This window comes from Mus caroli, chromosome 7 (genome assembly GCF_900094665.2).
Source record: "Mus caroli chromosome 7, CAROLI_EIJ_v1.1, whole genome shotgun sequence".
Taxonomy (NCBI): Eukaryota; Metazoa; Chordata; class Mammalia; order Rodentia; family Muridae; genus Mus; species Mus caroli.
The window spans coordinates 108,183,890-108,201,389 of record NC_034576.1 but is presented as its reverse complement, the minus strand read 5'-3'; the positions used below and the strand labels follow the sequence as shown (position 1 = coordinate 108,201,389).

The 17,500-nt window shown below is 40.9% G+C and overlaps 1 protein-coding gene across 1 annotated transcript; it reads left to right on the top strand.

Moving 5' to 3' along the window:
* The first annotated feature begins 3,133 nt into the window (after positions 1-3,133).
* Mrpl17 (mitochondrial ribosomal protein L17) lies at positions 3,134-4,525 on the top strand. The gene is made up of 3 exons (XM_021167515.2): positions 3,134-3,419; positions 3,709-3,777; positions 4,064-4,525. The coding sequence occupies exons 1-3, from the start codon at positions 3,246-3,248 to the stop codon at positions 4,349-4,351; spliced, it is 531 nt and encodes a 176-aa protein (XP_021023174.1). The 5' UTR covers positions 3,134-3,245; the 3' UTR covers positions 4,352-4,525.
* Positions 4,526-17,500: the final 12,975 nt, after the last annotated feature.

Below are 17,500 nucleotides of genomic sequence, written 5' to 3'. Positions count from 1 at the left end.
AACTACTTGAAGACAGGAGCCCAGTAGGGCTGTCCTATGAGAGGCTCTGCCAGCACCTGACTAAGACAGAAGCAGACACTCACAGCCAACCATTGAACTGTGCCGGGAGACCTAAATGGAAGAGATAGGAAAGGACTGAAGGTGCTATTTAATTTTCCATTATATGATTATATATTGACGTTTATGTTCATTTTACCAAAAATTCGCATTTGGGTTGTTTCCTAGCCTAGAAAAGTATCACTGAAATTTTTAAAAATATTATCATTCACTGATGCATACCAAAAAGATATACGTAAAATACTAATAGAAACATTATTTATAAATATCTGTGGTACTTTCTGTTCTTTCTGAATAAAAATTCTTATATCACCAACATTTGGTTTTATCATTCTTTTTAATTTTAACTATTCTGGAGAATATAGTATTATTTCAGGATGGTTTGGATACACATCTACCTTATTGATAATAAAGTTGACTGCATTCATGATTTACTAATTATATGTACATTTGCTCTTAATAAAGCACCTCATGGGTGGATGCTCACAGGCATCTATTGGACTGAGCACAGGGTCCTCAATGAAGGAGCTAGTGAAAGGACCCAGGAACAGTAAATTGTCAATTCAAATGATTGAGTTTGAAACCAATCTGCATTCCACAGTGAACCCTAGGGGCAGCCTAAGCTGCAGAGTACCAAGACCCTGTCTCAAAACAAACAAAAACAAAATGTATTGTCTTTTTTGACATGTCTATTGTCCAATTATGGAGACAGTGATGTAGCTCAGAAGGTAAAGATGTTTGCCATACAGGCCTGACAGCCCCAAATCACCTGGTGAAAGAACAGAAGAGACTCTGGAAATTTGTCCTCCAACATCCACATGCACACCATGGCACATGAGAATCTCCATTCAAACATAACATCACACACACACACACACACACACACACACACTTCATTTTAAAAGGTTATCTGACTTAAGGATTTCTAAAATAGGTCAGTGGGAAATAAGGAAAAATCCAACTTCCAGGGGTGAATAAATACATCCATCAGAGTGAGAGAAGGGATCAAAGCAAAAGCAAATCATATAGTTTACAAACAGCGCAATCAATGACATTCCTGAATTCAGGCTAGGGGGTTGGGGGAGACAACAGAGAACATAAGAGATCTTGTTCATAATTTAGATTCAGTAGTGAAAAGTCATGGGAGAAAGGAATTTACTGCATAGACTCACAATGAATGAAATACTTGCTACTGAAGCATGGTGAGAGCTAGCTAACAACAAGACAAGCCTACCTAAATATGACATTTTCTTTCAAATGAAAGATGAAAAGGTAATTTTTCTAAATAAAGGTGAAATTATCAAGGGACATCAATTTTAAAAATAAAATGATGATGTGTTCAGAAAAAAACTATAAGGTTAAAAAAAAAAAAAAAAACAGTGCAGCAGACTTGATGGCGGAGGCAAGAGGAAAGAGGAAAGAAGGCCAAATGCATGAATCAGTTCCTCTCTGACCTCGAAGGACTTTATAATTTCAGCAACAGGCAGTTCGCCTCACTAAGAATACAAGGAAATGAAGCAGGGAGGGGACAGAACACCAAGAAGAATGTAAGCCAAGTTGGAAACAGCTCATCACTATTTCCAGAGTGAAACACCATCTGAAGGGTTAGGTTGATTCCATCAAACTCTGGGTCCCTCTTTAGCACTGAGCCACCTCAACTTCTTCATATTGCATATGATCATAAACTTATTTTTCTAAAAATGAAACTATTTTAAAAATTACTCCTTTTCCATTTGAAATGTGTTATTTGTTCTGTCCTAGTAACTCCAACTGTGATGAATTCATTTTAAATAAGCCCTAATATGATCATCATTTTGTTAAATACTAGAGCTAGATTGTATTTTCACCCAATTCCTCCCAAAAAACATTTTTCAAAGAGCCATAAGGATGCTGAGCAATGGAAGGGAACACACAAACACACAGAATTTTTTTTAAGAAAAAGTATTCATTCACCCAGAGACCTAGGGAAGAACCAAACCGTAGTGCTGAAAATAAATAAAAATTTCAATGAGATATTCTGCTAGATTCTAATATCTAGTGATATTCTGCTAGATTCATAGATTGGTACCTAATTCAGTCGTCATCAGAGAGGCTGCCTCTTGCAGCTGATGGGAGATGTAGAGGCCCACTGACTAACATTAAGAGGAGAAAGAGCCTGGGTTGGAGGCCGAACACAGGTGATCACAGCCTGTAGAATCAACTGAGCAGAGCTTATGGGAGCTCAGAGACTGAAAGGGCAATCATGGAGCCCTCAAGGTTCTGCCCTAGGTTGTCTGCAAATGTGTTATAGTTTGTTGGCTTGTGTTTTGGGAGGACTCCTAATAGTGGGAGATGGGATGTCTCTGACTCTTTTGCCTGCTCTTGGGACTCTTTTTTCCTCCTAGTGAGTTTCCTTGTCCACACTTGATGTGAGGGTTTGTGCCTGGTTTTATTGTATCTTCTTGTGCTTTGGTTGATGTCCTTAGGAGGTCTGCTCTTTTCTAGGGGGAGAAAGGGGAGAAAGGAGAGTGGGGGCTGGGAGAAGTGATGGGAGAGGAGGCTGCAGTCTGGGTATATTGTATGAGAAAAGAATAAATTTTTTAAAAACGTCAGGTGTTTGTCCATTACTTTAGCTTTTAGTGCTAACTTAGGTTTTTATTTATGTCAATAAAAGAATATAATACCTGCAGCTTTCCTGGACATAATTTATCTCACTATCACTAATAAAGACTGGGTTTAAACTGGCATCGTCACAAAACCAGCCAGGACTGCAACTCCTCAGGCAAGAGCGCCACATTCCACCACAGGCCCACCCCTCTGACGCAGTTCTCCTCAGGTACTCACTTTCCCCGCACGCTCCGCCCGGAAGGCACCTCCTCCAAGAACGCCCCAGCCAGCCGACGCAGTGCAAGAGAAACCCGGCAGGGGGCGCCGAGATCCCCAGGTCGCCACAGAGCACCCGCAGACCCTGAGGCCCGCCCAGCTCGCCGTTCCAGAAACGTCAACACGTCGGGCTGCCCTCCCTCAGACTGCCAGCTAAGCAGGCTCTTATGCGCACGCGCAAACACGCCAGCCACGCGCCGAGTTACTGCGCATGCGTCTTCTGAGACGTGCCTCCGCCCCTCTGCTCCCCCACTCCCCGCGCGCGCGCACACACATCGCAGAGTTTCCCTTTCCGGGCCCCCGAGAGGAGGGCCTGAGGTGGGAGCATGAGGTTGTCGTTGGCTGCAGCTATCTCCCACGGCCGCGTCTACCGCCGCCTGGGCCTGGGTCCCGAGTCCCGCATCCATCTGCTGCGGAACTTGCTCACGGGCCTAGTTCGCCACGAACGCATCGAGGCGACATGGGCACGCGCGGACGAGATGAGGGGCTACGCGGAGAAGGTGAGAGCCAAGCTATTCATCGCCGGGTCCAGCCTCAGACCGCCGCTCTGGCCCTGTGTGGGGAGTAGGGCCACTCTGGGAGACCTTTCCACGGTAGCGAATTCCCGTGTGGCACTCAGCTGAACGCGTCACTCCTGCGCAGCAAATGGAAGGCTGGTTGGGGCTCCGAAGGAAGGAGCGCCGTGAATTAGCTTAGCTGGTGGGATGGTTGGATGAAGGTAAGACAGAAGAGTAAGGTGGGCGCCTCGGTTCTTGACTCGTCTTACATCCATGTGTTTTGTCCTCACAGCTCATCGATTATGGAAAGCTGGGCGACACCAACGAACGAGCCATGCGTATGGCTGACTTCTGGCTCACAGTGAGTGCTCCCTACCTGCTAGTGAGGAAGGAATCCTTAGAGAACCGGGTACCTGGCAGATTTAAGGCAGGGCATTCTCTTATGTACCAGAGTTGCGAACTACCTTGGACACATATTTCTCTTATCCGTATAACTTCCTATAAGTGTTTCTGTGTAACTTGGTACCTACCTGAATGGGTGTTGGGAAAGCCTGTGAAGATGGTATGAACCCTACCTCTGGGAATAATCTATAGTTAAATGCCTCTACAGTTGTGACTATTTTTTCTGATTAACTCTTCCCATCTAGGAGAAGGACTTGATCCCAAAGCTGTTTAAAGTGCTAGCGCCTCGGTTCCAAGGTCAGAATGGGAACTACACAAGAATGCTACAGATCCCGAATCGGAAGGAGCAAGATCGTGCCAAGATGGCGGTGATAGAATATAAAGGGAACTACCTCCCTCCCCTGCCTCTGCCTCACAGAGACAGCAACCTTACTCTCCTAAACCAGCTGCTCCTGGGACTGCAGCAGGACCTGCACCATAACCAGGAAGCAAGCCTCCACAGCTCCTGTACAGTTCAAACACCAAAGACTTAACTGGAGCTGGAGAGTGCATAGGTGTGGTGCCCGTGTTCATGGGTCTTGGAGCTCATGCAGTGTGTGAGACCTGGAAGTAGCATTGTAAAGCCCCCTCATAATGAGGCCCAGACCTCCCTGGTGACTCACACGATCCTCTTTGCACAGGAGATAAAAGTCTTGATATGAATATAAGATACTGACTTTCTTTTCCTTTCCTAGGATTTATGGAAAGTAAGAGGCATCCAGATGCTCAGCCTCCTAAGACAGTAAATTCACAACTTAGGTTCTAAATTCTAGGTCTAGTTTTGCTTGTTTGTTGGAGGTGAGGGGATCTTGCTGTGTAATCCAGGCTATATCCATCATACAGCAGTCCTCCTGTCCCTATGTTCCCAAGTGTTCACCACCACACAGTGCCAGTTTGGTTTGGTTTTGTTTTTTCTGAGACAGAGTTTCTTTGACTGTCTTAGAACTCTCTTTGTAGACCAGGCTGGCCTTGAACTAAGCGATCCACCTGCCTCTGCCTCCTCAGTACTAGGATTAAAGGTATGGGGGCACTACCTCCTGGCTCAGTTTGCTTATCTCAACACTAATTTAGATGGGCCCTGTATCTCTTGATTCCAAACCATCTTCCTATGGTGATTGGCTGACGTCCAGCATAGAGACCCACCATTGGAATTCCTTTTTTGTTTTTATAAGTTATACATGAGAATCTTTATGAATCCTATGAGACTAGGTTTCATCTTGGCATCTTCATACATATCTACCAATGTCTTTTGACCATGCTTACCATCACATGCATGCACCCTATTGTCCTGCCTATTTCAACTAGTCCCCCTTCCACTTGATGTCTTTTTATGTGTGTGATTGTGTCCTGGCAAGTTTCATTAGTCCTGCTTACGGGAGCATGTGTGTCTTACCAATGGCTATACCACTGTCAATCCATCCACAAAGGAGGGTGCAGCCACCTGAGCTTCTTCCCCCTTCTTAACAGGATTTTGACAGGCTACTATGAGAGCAAGCATTCAGTCCCAAGAGATTGCTTCCTGATAACTAGCTGTGTGAGCCACTGTACAGGAATCTTCAAATAGCATGGTACCCCTAAAACTGAGAATTGTTTCTAGGCAAGGTCACATTTGTTTCACTCAATGTCTGAATGGGTTTTGAATGTGGACTCAAATAGATGTATCACCACCCTGATCATAGATAGGGCTGTAGGCATCTGCCAGGATGTTGGCCTTCCGGATAAGTTCCTTCCTCTTAGTAGAGGGTGTGAAGAGGAAGGTTGATAGAGAGTGATGCATTAGAAAGTTAAGCCTGCTGGGAATTTCCTGGAAGCTTTTGTTGCCAAAAGTGGACCTCTGTGGGAACCCAGAAAGAGGAAATCCTGTTTCAGAATGGCCAGGGTATGTGAGAAGCAAGGAGCTTATTTATATCCACTAAATATGGATATGACCCATCCTGGCTGCTGTTCTGTGGGAGTCATGGAAAGAAGTTCTCCTGAACAATTAATGCAGCACCTGAAGGTAGAAGGTTACTGTGGAAGCAGAAAGACATTAGCTTCAGTGACACTATTCTAAGACTGTTTGCCCTACAGCTGCCTACACTAAATCACCTGGTCCCCACAGAGCTGTCACTCTTCCTTCTGCATAGAACTTGACATGTTTTTTGTAAATCTTTATTCCTTTTCCTATCTTTTGAGCATTTACTAGTTAGATGCCTGAGTCATGACTTGTTCTAGGAAAAGCCCTCCCCTTAAAACTAAATCTTGGAAGACTTTGCAACAGGTAAAATATGAAAGGGCTCTCAAAGATTTTTTTTTTTTTTGAACACCCATCATTTGGAGCTTTGATATTTCCCTAAATGTTTTATACTTCTTTATTGAGTAGGGAGGATACATGCATCTCAGAATGCAGATAGAGGCCAGAGGACAGCTTTCCCAAGTTGTTCTTCCAACCTGTGGTTCCTAGGTATGGAAGTCAGGTCATCAGACTTAGTAGCAAGTGCCTTCTGAGCTGTATCTCTACCCCTTCTATTAGAAGCATCTTCTAATCTCCAGCATCACCTTACATACGAGGGATTGCATACTTCAAGCATATTTGCAGTAAATCTGACCCTGGCTAAAAGTGAAGCATCAGCAGTCAAGGAGCTCATAGTTGTACAGGGCACTACATATCTAATAATCTGGCCCCCCAAAGTTGACAAATCCTAAGATATCTACTGAAGGCTTTGTTAATCTGCCTGTGTTTGTAAATAACTGCCTTTGAGTAGACATTGCCTAAATACCAAGCCAAAGAGAGCCCCTTCTCATCACTTCGAAAGAGTGGTTCTCCACATCGAGTTCCAGATTTTGATCTACACAGACATGGATTCTCTGTGTAGCCTTGGCTGTCCTGGAACTCACTCTGTAGACTAGGCTGGCCTTGAACTTAGAGATCTTCCTGCCTCTGCCTCCCTAGTGCTGAGATTGAAGGTACATACTGCCATACTCATGGTAAGGGCTGGGCGGGTGGGGGTTCAATTCTTTACAATAAGGTTGACAAACTAATGTCCTTCACCCACGCAAAAAACTTAACACACTTAAAAGTTTAGCACTATGAACCCAATACCTACCTATCATTTTTGAACCCAGTAACTGTATTCCTGTATCTTAAGTGGAGTCATGTCCTGCTTTATCTCCATTAGCAAATATTCAATTGTTCCTAGTGGGATGTCCCGGGCATCCAAAGTTATGATAGGAATGTGATCATCTTAATTGCCTGATAGATTTCCAGTTTTTTATGGGACAAAGTCCAGATTTCTTACACTGCCTACTAACTAAGCATCTGCTTGGTGCTCCACTACATGGTGCCTCTCAAGCTCATGCTGTAGAGGCATAAAACACACCTTATTTGGGTGGTTTTTCTGGCACAGGCCCCTTTACACTTTGTTCACACAGTCCCTGTCATCCAGAGGCTCCACTTTGACCTACATAACTTGTACACAAACTTTCACGTGGCTCTTTTGGTCATCCCCATTCCTAGACTCATAACTTTGTCACAAGATATGCCTGCTGTGTTTATGTAGTACACTGAAATACAACATTGCTTTATAGTTCCCTATGGTATAGGGCATTAGACTGAAGACAACAATGAAAATAGATTAAAAACTAACAATGTGCTTCCAAACTGCAATTCAAGTTGTAATGAAGTGTGTTTGAGAGAGATTACTGCCATTTGAGACTCATTTCTTTTTATTGCTACCAAAAGCAGTCTAAAACATCAAGCTTTGTACTACTAAAATTAGTGTTCCTTCCCCCACCAAAAAACAAAAAAAATTTTTTTTTACTAGGACCCAGATAAAGGTAAAGCATTTTGCATCAGAACATGTGACGGTCAATATGTATATAAATTGCATATCCTCACAAGACATTTTCCTTCACATTTGCCTTACCTTTAACAATGCTGCTTCCAGAACTGGCGGAATGACTCGGTAAAATGCCCACCTCTTGATCATGAGGTCCTGAATTAACCTCCCAAGCCACACAAAAAGCTAGGTGTGGGACCAGGAAGATGGTTCATTCAGTAAAGATGGTGCCAAGCCTGATAACTTGACTCCTAGAATCCACATAGTAGAAAAAAATAACCCCCACAACTGACTACACATGCTGTGGCACACACTACTGATAGAAATTGAAACAACAACAACAAAAAAAAAAAAAAAACCAGAAGCCGGGTGTGATGGTATATCCTGTTATCCCAGTGCTGGGCATTCAGGGCAGAGATATGCAGATCTTAGAAGCTCACTGGCCAGCCAACTTAGCCAAACTGGTAAATTCTAGGCTCAGGAAGAAATCCTATCTCAAAAAATCCTGAGGAGGCTGACCTCTAGCCTCCACATGCATGTGCACTCACCCACAGGAACATACATACATACATACATACACACACACAATGCTGATTCCTATCCACTAAGTTGATTTTTCAACCTAGTAATGAATTACAACCTGCTTTTACTGGGTTTAGTCAGCCTTTCAGTGCCTAAGCAATGCCTTTGCTGGATAAAATCCAGACATTACATTGACAGCCTGGTCCAGCCACATCTCAAGCCTGCCATATTCAACACTGGCTGAAGTTTATAAAACAACTGTGCTTTGTGTGAAAATGCTAAATGCACTGTTCAGTATCCAAGACCAAAAAAAAAAAAATCCTCTACAGGGCCTTAAATGCTGATAGTGATTGTCAAGAATATAAACATATGTCTAATTAATTTCCCACACATTTTGCATATTCCAACATCCTGGAATATTTCTAACCAAACCACTGACAGAAAATACCTATATATTTCTACACTGGCAAAACCAGAAATGATGCCTCTTTTATGATTTTTATGATACAGTCACTGAATTCCTCAAGTGAAGCTCAGCATTATTACAGTGGCCCAGACTCTTCATTTGATCTTTTAACCACATAGACGACCACCCATACTGTATATTAGATCTGAGATTTGTTCATCCTACAAGGCAAAAAAGTTTGGACCCAGGGCTGGGGTGGAGCTCTGTGGTAACGTGTGCTTAGCATTCATCAAGTCCTGAGTTCAGTCCCCAGCACCACACACACACAAAAAGAACCAGCTAGAAAGAAAGTTGCTACTTCCTCAAACCTTTAAAGCCAAGGTCACCCCATTTCCTGGAGCCCTTAGGCACTGACAGCCAAGCTTTGTTTCTATGAGTCTTACAAGGTCCTTGTATATTTTAAATTTCAGTCTCTTATCAGATACATGGGTGGCAAATATTCTATCTCCTGCAGGTTACCTTTTCATGTTCAGATTGCTTGTTTGATGTTTAAAAACTGCTTGGTTCAATATCATCCCATTGACTGACTTTTTCTATTCTTTACTGTTCTATGCAGAATGTATCACTTGGTTCAATATCATCCCATTGACTGACTTTTTCTATTCTTTACTGTTCTATGCAGAATGTATCACTAGGGTCAGTGGAGAAGCTTCTCCCTGTGTTCTCTTCTAAATGTTATACTGGTCTTCCCAGGACTAGGACCCTCATCCTTCTGGGACTTCTATTTGTCTTTAATATATTTTGTGTTAATTATGTAGGGTTCCGAATTTAGCAAAGGGATAGAACATGTGACTGAAAAGTATGAGGCCTCAGTTTCAATTCCTAGAACCAGACGGGGCAGGGAAATGGAGAAAATCAAGTTAATTTTGAGTCTGGTATAAAACAAGGGTTCTGATTTTCCCCCCTTGGCTTGAGGATATATGGTTTCTCAACAACAGTTTTTGGAGTGATTTCCTCCAGTGTATACTCATTTGGCAAAAATCAGTTGACTCTGCGTGCATGTGTTTATTTCTGGGCTCTATCCTGTGCTGTGGCCTGTGTCTGTTATGCCAGCACAGCCGCGTTTGCTTACTATAGGTTTGTGATACAGCCTGCAGTCGGGGAAGATGATGCCTTTTTCTTTATGACATTATTTTGACTATATGGAATTTTTTGTGCTTACAAACTTTGTCTTTGGTGGGTTTTTTTTTAATTTCTGGTTTTTTTAAAAAGGTCATTGGTATTTTTATAGGGATTGCATGAACTCTATTGATTACTTTGAGTTCTGTGAACATTTTAATAATTTTCATTCTTCCAATCTTGAGAGCAAGGCAGTGTTCCACTTATCAGTGTTATTTTCAATGTCTTTTATCGGTGCTAATAATTTTGAGCACAAGGGTTTTTTTTTGGTTTTTTTGGTTTTTTTTTTGTTTTTTTTTTTTGGCATTTTGTCTTGTTTTGTGTTGGTTTTTTGAGTTCTCTGTAGCCTTGGATGTCTTGTCCTGAAGCTTGCTCTGTTAACCAGTCTGGCCTCAAACTCACAGAGATCCACCTGCTTCTGCTCCAACACACTAGAATTAAAAGTGTGTCCCACCACTGCCCAGCTGGGTACAAATCTTTTACATTCTTAGTTATATTTATTCCTATGTCTTTTAGGCTGTGGATTGGGCCCAAGCTCTAGCACATACTAGGCAAATACTCTAGAACTGAACCACAGCTCCAGCCCTGATAATTCTACAAATGGAAGCATTTCCTTTACTTTACCAGTGGGCCAGTTTCACACTGTACATCTTTTATTATAGTGACTGAATAATTCTACTGTTTAAAACCCTTCACTAAATAGTGAGTTCCTCGAGAAAACACATCTAATTCATTTCTCCCACCACTCAGTAAAGAACATGAGACAAAGTTGGCATCAACTGTCTATTGAATGAATCAATGTGTTTTACAGACTTCTTCAGCCTGGATGTAACAACTTTTGCTTATGAACTCCTCCCTTCCCCTGTTTCCTCCTACTTCATCTGAAAAAAGAACTTCCTGCAAAGCTGACTCCCCATTGTTCACCCTGGATAATGTCTGTACCCTGAAGGCTCCTTTCTGTATGCTCTTAAATGCATGGGCATGGTGCAGATGTCCTCTGACTTTTTTAACTCAGTAGTTAAGTCTGAGATGCTTTAATCTTAAAAGTGATCTGTGTGCTTACATTTTTAAGGAAAGGAGTTTAAACTTCCCCAAGATTTTGCATTCTTCTCCACAAAGTGCCTGTTTAATATAAAAATAGTATTTTAGTTCTTACAACTTATATGTTATATATTATACACACACAAATCCTCTATCAAAACTAATGTTTTAAGAATATAAGTTCTGTTTATTCCGTAACTCCACATATGTCTTGGTAATCCACTGTTCACCCAGTATGAGAACCCAGTATTAAAGGAATTTTACCCGTTCCATTTCAATCTGAAAATACAAAGCTACTTCCTGTGATGATAATGAAAGCTTAATGACATCGTCCTGGCTTAATTTCTAACAATTTTCCCTCACAATGGTTTCCAAAACTTTTCTACAATTTTCCTCTCCTAGCCCATAAAGAATGAAAGAATTCAATTTTGTACATGCTGAGTTTGAGATGCCTGAGACCATCTGGAGCTTGAGAATGAGGTCTTTGCTGGGAGAACAGATTTGGGAGTTGTCAGCAATTAAAGCTAAGGAAATGGATGGAGTGACTCAGAGTACACATGCAGAAGGAAAAGAGGCTGAGGTCAGACACTAAGAGGACAGACAGGATACAGAACCTATGGAGGAGACTGAGAAATTAAGACACAAAAAGGAACCTTAAAGATTCTTCACAGTGCCTAACACACATCTGTTTACATAGGAGACAGAAATTATCAAATACATTTTCAAACATAATCCTTCAAAACACTGCCATGATAGAGAATACAGAGATAAATATTCAAAGGTCCAACAGCTCATTGAGAAGATGCATCGTAAATAAGGACGACATAGCTGCACAGTTGTATCAGGGTGGCTGCACATGAAGCACACCAAGGATCAAGAAAGAAAGAGGTTAAGGTCGAATGCACAAGAAATAATGCAAGTGCTGGCTCTCAGTGAGTAGGTAGTCATTAAGAATGGGGGAATGAGGAGGCTGGAGAGATGATGGCTCAGTGGTTAAGAGCACTGACTGCTCTTCTAGAGGTCCTGAGTTCAATTCCCAGCAACCACATAGGATCTGATGCCTCCTGATGTGTCTGAAGAGAGCCACAGTGTACTTATGTAAAATAAATAAATCTTTTTTAAAAATGGGGGAGAGGTAGGCATGGTGGCACACACCTTTAATCCCATCACTCAGGGAGACAGGGGCAGGCAAGTTCCAGGCCAGCTAAGGATATACAGTGAAACTGTCACAAAACAACAACAAACCAAAATCGGGGAAGAGACATCAAAATTCCAGGCAACAAGATCTGCAGGTATAAAGGCACTGAATTATGAAACAGCATAGAATGGTTTGGAAATTCCAAATAAGTAATTTGGTACAGCTGGGATTTCTTACTTTGGGAAAAAGTGCAGGAAACGAAGCAGGAAAGCCAGGCAAGATCTGGTTACAAAGGACCCTGTAGGACATGATAAAGTGCTTGGATCGTATCCTGAAAACTAGAGGAAGCCTCTAAAGGATTTTTAAATGAAGAGAAAAAGGATCAGACTTACATTTCAGAAAGATTATTCTTACAACAGACTGGAAGATGGGTTTAAGGGGCAAGACAAGAAGCAAAATATCAAATAGACTAATTGAGGAATCCAAAAGAAGTTGTTGGAACTAGGCTAGGTCAGAAGCAGGAGGGAAGTGGAAGACCAGACAACTAAAGAAAAGGCAGACATTGTGTGCAGTTGCATGAAGTGGAGAAAACCCTTTGTTGGTTGCTTTGTTTTTTGCTGGTTTGATTATTTTTATACCCTTTATTGAAAATATTTTTTACCCAATATATTCTAGTTGTGATTTTCCCTCCCCCTATTTTTCCAAGGTCCTCCTCACCCAGCCAGTTAAGTCAAGTGTGACACTGGTTTCTGCTTAGGCAGCTGACGAAAAGTTTCAGTTCACAAACAAGGACTACTAGAGTAGAAACATATTTGAGATTATGATAAACTCTGTTGTAGGCATATTCCTGTTGAGGCATGCACTCACTGATTGAGTTCCTGGAGCTCAGAGGGTACACATGAATTAGCAACTTAAAGAACTGTGCACATGAAATGGAAATAAATGGGATTTAACTAAGTGAGATTCTGCAGACTGAAAATAGAGAGAAAAGGGAAAAGACGATCTCGGATAGAGCCAAAATAACAATGCTATACAGAAGGAAAGAAGAACCCTGTTAAGATGCTCAAAAGAAAGTTTGTGTGCTGGGGTCTCAGGATCTGGAAAAGAGTATGAAAGTATCAACTGTGTGTGCCATCCAATACAACATGAGTTTTGGGTGCAGACACCAGCTCGTTTTTGCATTCTTAGAACTAAAATTAGCCAGAATTTAAAACACCGGTTTAATGAATGTCTTTGGTCATTGAACTTAGAAATTTAGACATTCACTGTTAAATAATGGAGACTCCCATTGATAATTTGGTAAAATTATCAACTTTTGTCTATGTATAAACATATAAGGCATATGTACACACAATATACATGATAACAATTAGGTTAGAGAAACTGCATTTGTTTTAGAAAGCTTAATCAGCCTTAAGTGCCCATTCTTCTATGTTGCTTTCCTATTCTCTACCATGCAATAAACATAGGTCTAGTTGCTTACTTCATATAATATATGTAAAAATTAAAATATAAGAAAAGCCAAGAAACAGAGTTACTAAAGCAAATAATAAATTTAAGCATTAACAGCTGATTTTTGTGCATTGATTAAAAACTGGTTTTTTTTTTTTCAACTTTTTAAAATTTGCTTTTGAAACCAAGTTCCGATGTGCTAAAACTGGCATAGAGCAGTTTAATAGTTTTTAGGTTGTATTTTTTTAAGCCTCTCAAGTAGTTTCAGTTCACCTTAATTTAGTTTTAATCTTCAAAAGTCTCTTTACTAGACTTGTTATGTGGATTTAAGTCAAATGCTGCTACCATTCTGTATGTGTTGCATAGTTCAGGCACTTGGGACTCAGATGCCTGAAATAAATAGAAATACCCTTTAGTTGAGCTTATAAATATATCTGTGAATTAAAAATACCTACTTAAAGTGAGCAAACTTGTTGTATGAGTCAAATACTGCTGACTCTAAAACTTCACAAAGGCATCTAAGACAACCAGGAAAAAAAATCTTAGGATTTTCATATTCATCAAAATGCTAGCAAATCCTACAGCTATAGAAAGAATTATACACTATATCAGACGGAACATTTGCTAGGAATGCAAAGTGGATTTGCTATCTTAAAATCAATTAATATGTTGTTTACCATATCAAAATAATAAAGAATGAGACCGTAGCATACAGACAAAAAGAAATTTACAAACTCTGATAGTTTTTCAAACTGGAAATAAAGGTAAATTTTCTAACTGTCAAGAAGCATGTTTAATGCTGGGTGGTGGTAGCACATACATTTTATCCCGCACTCAGGAGGCAGAGGCAGGCAGATCTCTGTGAATCTGAGGCCAGCCTAGTCTACATAGTTGAGTTCCAGGACAGCTAGGGCTTCACAGATAAATCATGTCTCAAATAAAACAAGAGTCATGTGTGTCTATATCACACCCTGCCCAAGGCTCAGGGACCACCATGGAAGAGGAGATAGAAAGATTGTTCGGAGCTAGAGGTCAGGGGGGCTAAGCAGTGTCTTCTGGGCATGACAGGACCCCAGCACTCATAAACTCACAGCAGCTGTGCTGCCTGCACAGATCTAGCCAATTGATATTCCAGCATAGGGGAAGGAGTTTGTGGGACCTCACTCATCTCTGGGGCTATGGACAGTTGATAGTTCCCTTCCTGTCAGCCTTCTTAAGGTGTGGTCCCTAGTCGGTCAGCCACAATCAGTATATGATCCCACACCCAGGAGTCTAAGGACACTAAAAACTGTACTAAACAATCATAAGGAGAGTGTAGGGAGGGAAAGTGGGACTCTGGAAGGAAAGGGAGGAGGGAGGATGTGTTGCATGTAATTCACAAATAATTAATGAAAATATTTATAAAGAAATCTGTTTGAAATAAAAGCTACCCCTAATGTGATAATTAATGTCGAAAGACAGGACACTATTCACTAAAATCTAGGATAAAACAAGAGTGTTCATCATTGCACTTCTATTTAATATTGTACTAGACTAGAGGCTCCATTAGGGCAGTTAGGCAAGAAAAATAAATGGAAAACATCTAAAGTAAAAATGAAGATTGCAGACTTAGCCCAGTGAGTAAGAGCACTGTCTCTACTTGCAGAAGACCAGCACTCATATAGAGCTCACAGTGACTCCAGTCCCAGAGGAACCAATACCCTCTTCTGACCTTGCAGGCACCAGGCATGCATGTGGTACACATATGTACATACACGCAAAACATACACACACACAAAATAATAAATATTTTAATGAAGAGGTAAATATTCTCTAGATACCCTTGACATGATCATGTATATTTTAAAAATTCCAAGAAGTACATACATACACACACACACAAAAACATCAAGATTATAGAATATTGTATAGATATTTAAACTTATCTCTACATAAAAATATTTTATTTCTATACAGAAATAACCCAAAAAGGAAATGAAACAATTCTACTTGCAATAGCATTGATAAACTAACTAATGAGGAAATTTAACAAAAAAGGACAAAACTTACACACAAACAACTACAAAGCATTTTTTGAGAGAAATTTTAAGAGGACTAAATAAATGGAAAGCCATCACATGCTATGGATTAACAGACTTAGCATGATTAAGACATCAGTATCCTTCGAACCAGCTTATAGCGTTTGGAGTCTTCCTATCAAAAGCACAGATGCATGCTTGAGCACACAAAATGCAAGTCAGATGGAAAGTCAAGAGACTTGAAATAAACAAAATACCCCTTAAAAAGAAGAATGAAGTTGGAAGACTCATACTTGCTAATTTAAAAACTTCCCAGGAGCAATAAAGACTATGCAATACTACCATAAAGAAACATGCATATTGATAGACTAGAAAAACAGTCTTACAGTTACTATCAATTGGGGGAGGGGAGCAGACAAGGAATGTAGTTCACTAGATGACTAAACTAGGCTTACCTTGAAATCACTCAGATTCACCTGTCTCCAGTACCAAGAGTAAAGGCACGTGTCACCACACCTGGCCCACCAATTAATTTTTGACAAATATACAAGAAAAATTTAATAAGTGGCTTTGTCAACAAATGGCCCTGGGTGCCTAGATAATCACATGCAAAAGAATAAAGCTAGATTTTCTCTTAGTGAATTTCACATTACTGCAGTCACATACCTGAGACAATTTTATAAAAGGAAATTATTTCTTTACCTCACTGTTTGGTAGATTTAAAGTTCAAACTGCATAATTCGAGCTTGGTAAAGGCTACTCCTGATTGTATCAACTCATGGTATAGAAGGCAATAGGAGGGAGCATGGGTTGGAACAAAATGTTTCTCCAACAAGAACAGAGAGAGAAGGGAGGAGCGATGTGTTCATTTGCTTTCTATTGCTGTGATAGGGACTATGACCAAAAGCAACATGGGGAATAAACAGTTTGTTTCAGATTTCAATTCACAGTCCCTCAAGAAAGGAAGTTAGGGCAGAAACCCCTGGCAGCAGGAACTGGAGCAGAAACCATGGAGGAGTGCTGCTTACTGGCTTTCTCTACATGACAAACTCTGTCTGCTTTCTTAAACAATTCAGGACCACCAGCTCAGGGTTGGACACCTACAGTGGGCTGGGCCTGCCCACATCAACCAATAACTGAGGAAAAAGCCCCACAGACTTGTCTACATACCAATCTGATGGAGGCATTTTCTCAGTTGATGTTCCCTTGTCTCATAGGACCCTTGCTTAAGTCAAGCTGACAAAAGCCTAACTAACACAATGGAGTTCCCCAATCCCCCTTGAGACTATAATCCCAGTGAACTAAGGACTTCTCAGTAGGCCCTGACATAGCAATGATCCTCAGCACCTCCCAATACCCTGTCATAGGAACAAAGCCTTTCTGTGTGTGTCTTTGGGAAACACTCATCCAAACCATCACAGACCCTTACCTGACATCATATATAAACATTAGCTCAAATAGATCACTGGTCTAAATGTAGGAGTTGAAGTTACTTTTAATGTGCCATCTATATCACTTCCTTGTGGAGGAAGGAACAGAAGCAATGGGAGGGACTCGAATGGGGAACAACAAATTAATAGTCTTTTGGACATAAGGTGAACATATTGCAGCTGGGTACCTGACCTGCACAAGATTTAGGCCCATCAACATTGCATGTGGATGGGGGAGGAACCCATTAGGTCCCATCCCACACTAAGGGTCTAATGGTAGTTAATGGTTGCAAGTGGAGAAGGTGTTATTGTAACCACTGGTAAGTCACCTATGCTCTGGTGAATAGCTTCCCACCCATGCTCATTTAAGCAACTCTAATTAAACTCAGTGGATCACACCAAAAAGAAGACATGAAAATAGGAAGGGGACTTTGGGAAAGAAGAATGTTGTGGAAGAAAAAACGGGAGAAAAATGAAGAAGGTAATGATTAAAGATCATTATATACAGGTATGAAATTGTCAACGAATATAAACAAAACAAACAGCTACAAAATGCCTTTTAAACTTATTAAAACTCCTGGGGGTAAAAATCACAAATGTAAATCTTTTTTTTTTTTTTTTTTTTTTTTTTGGTTTTTC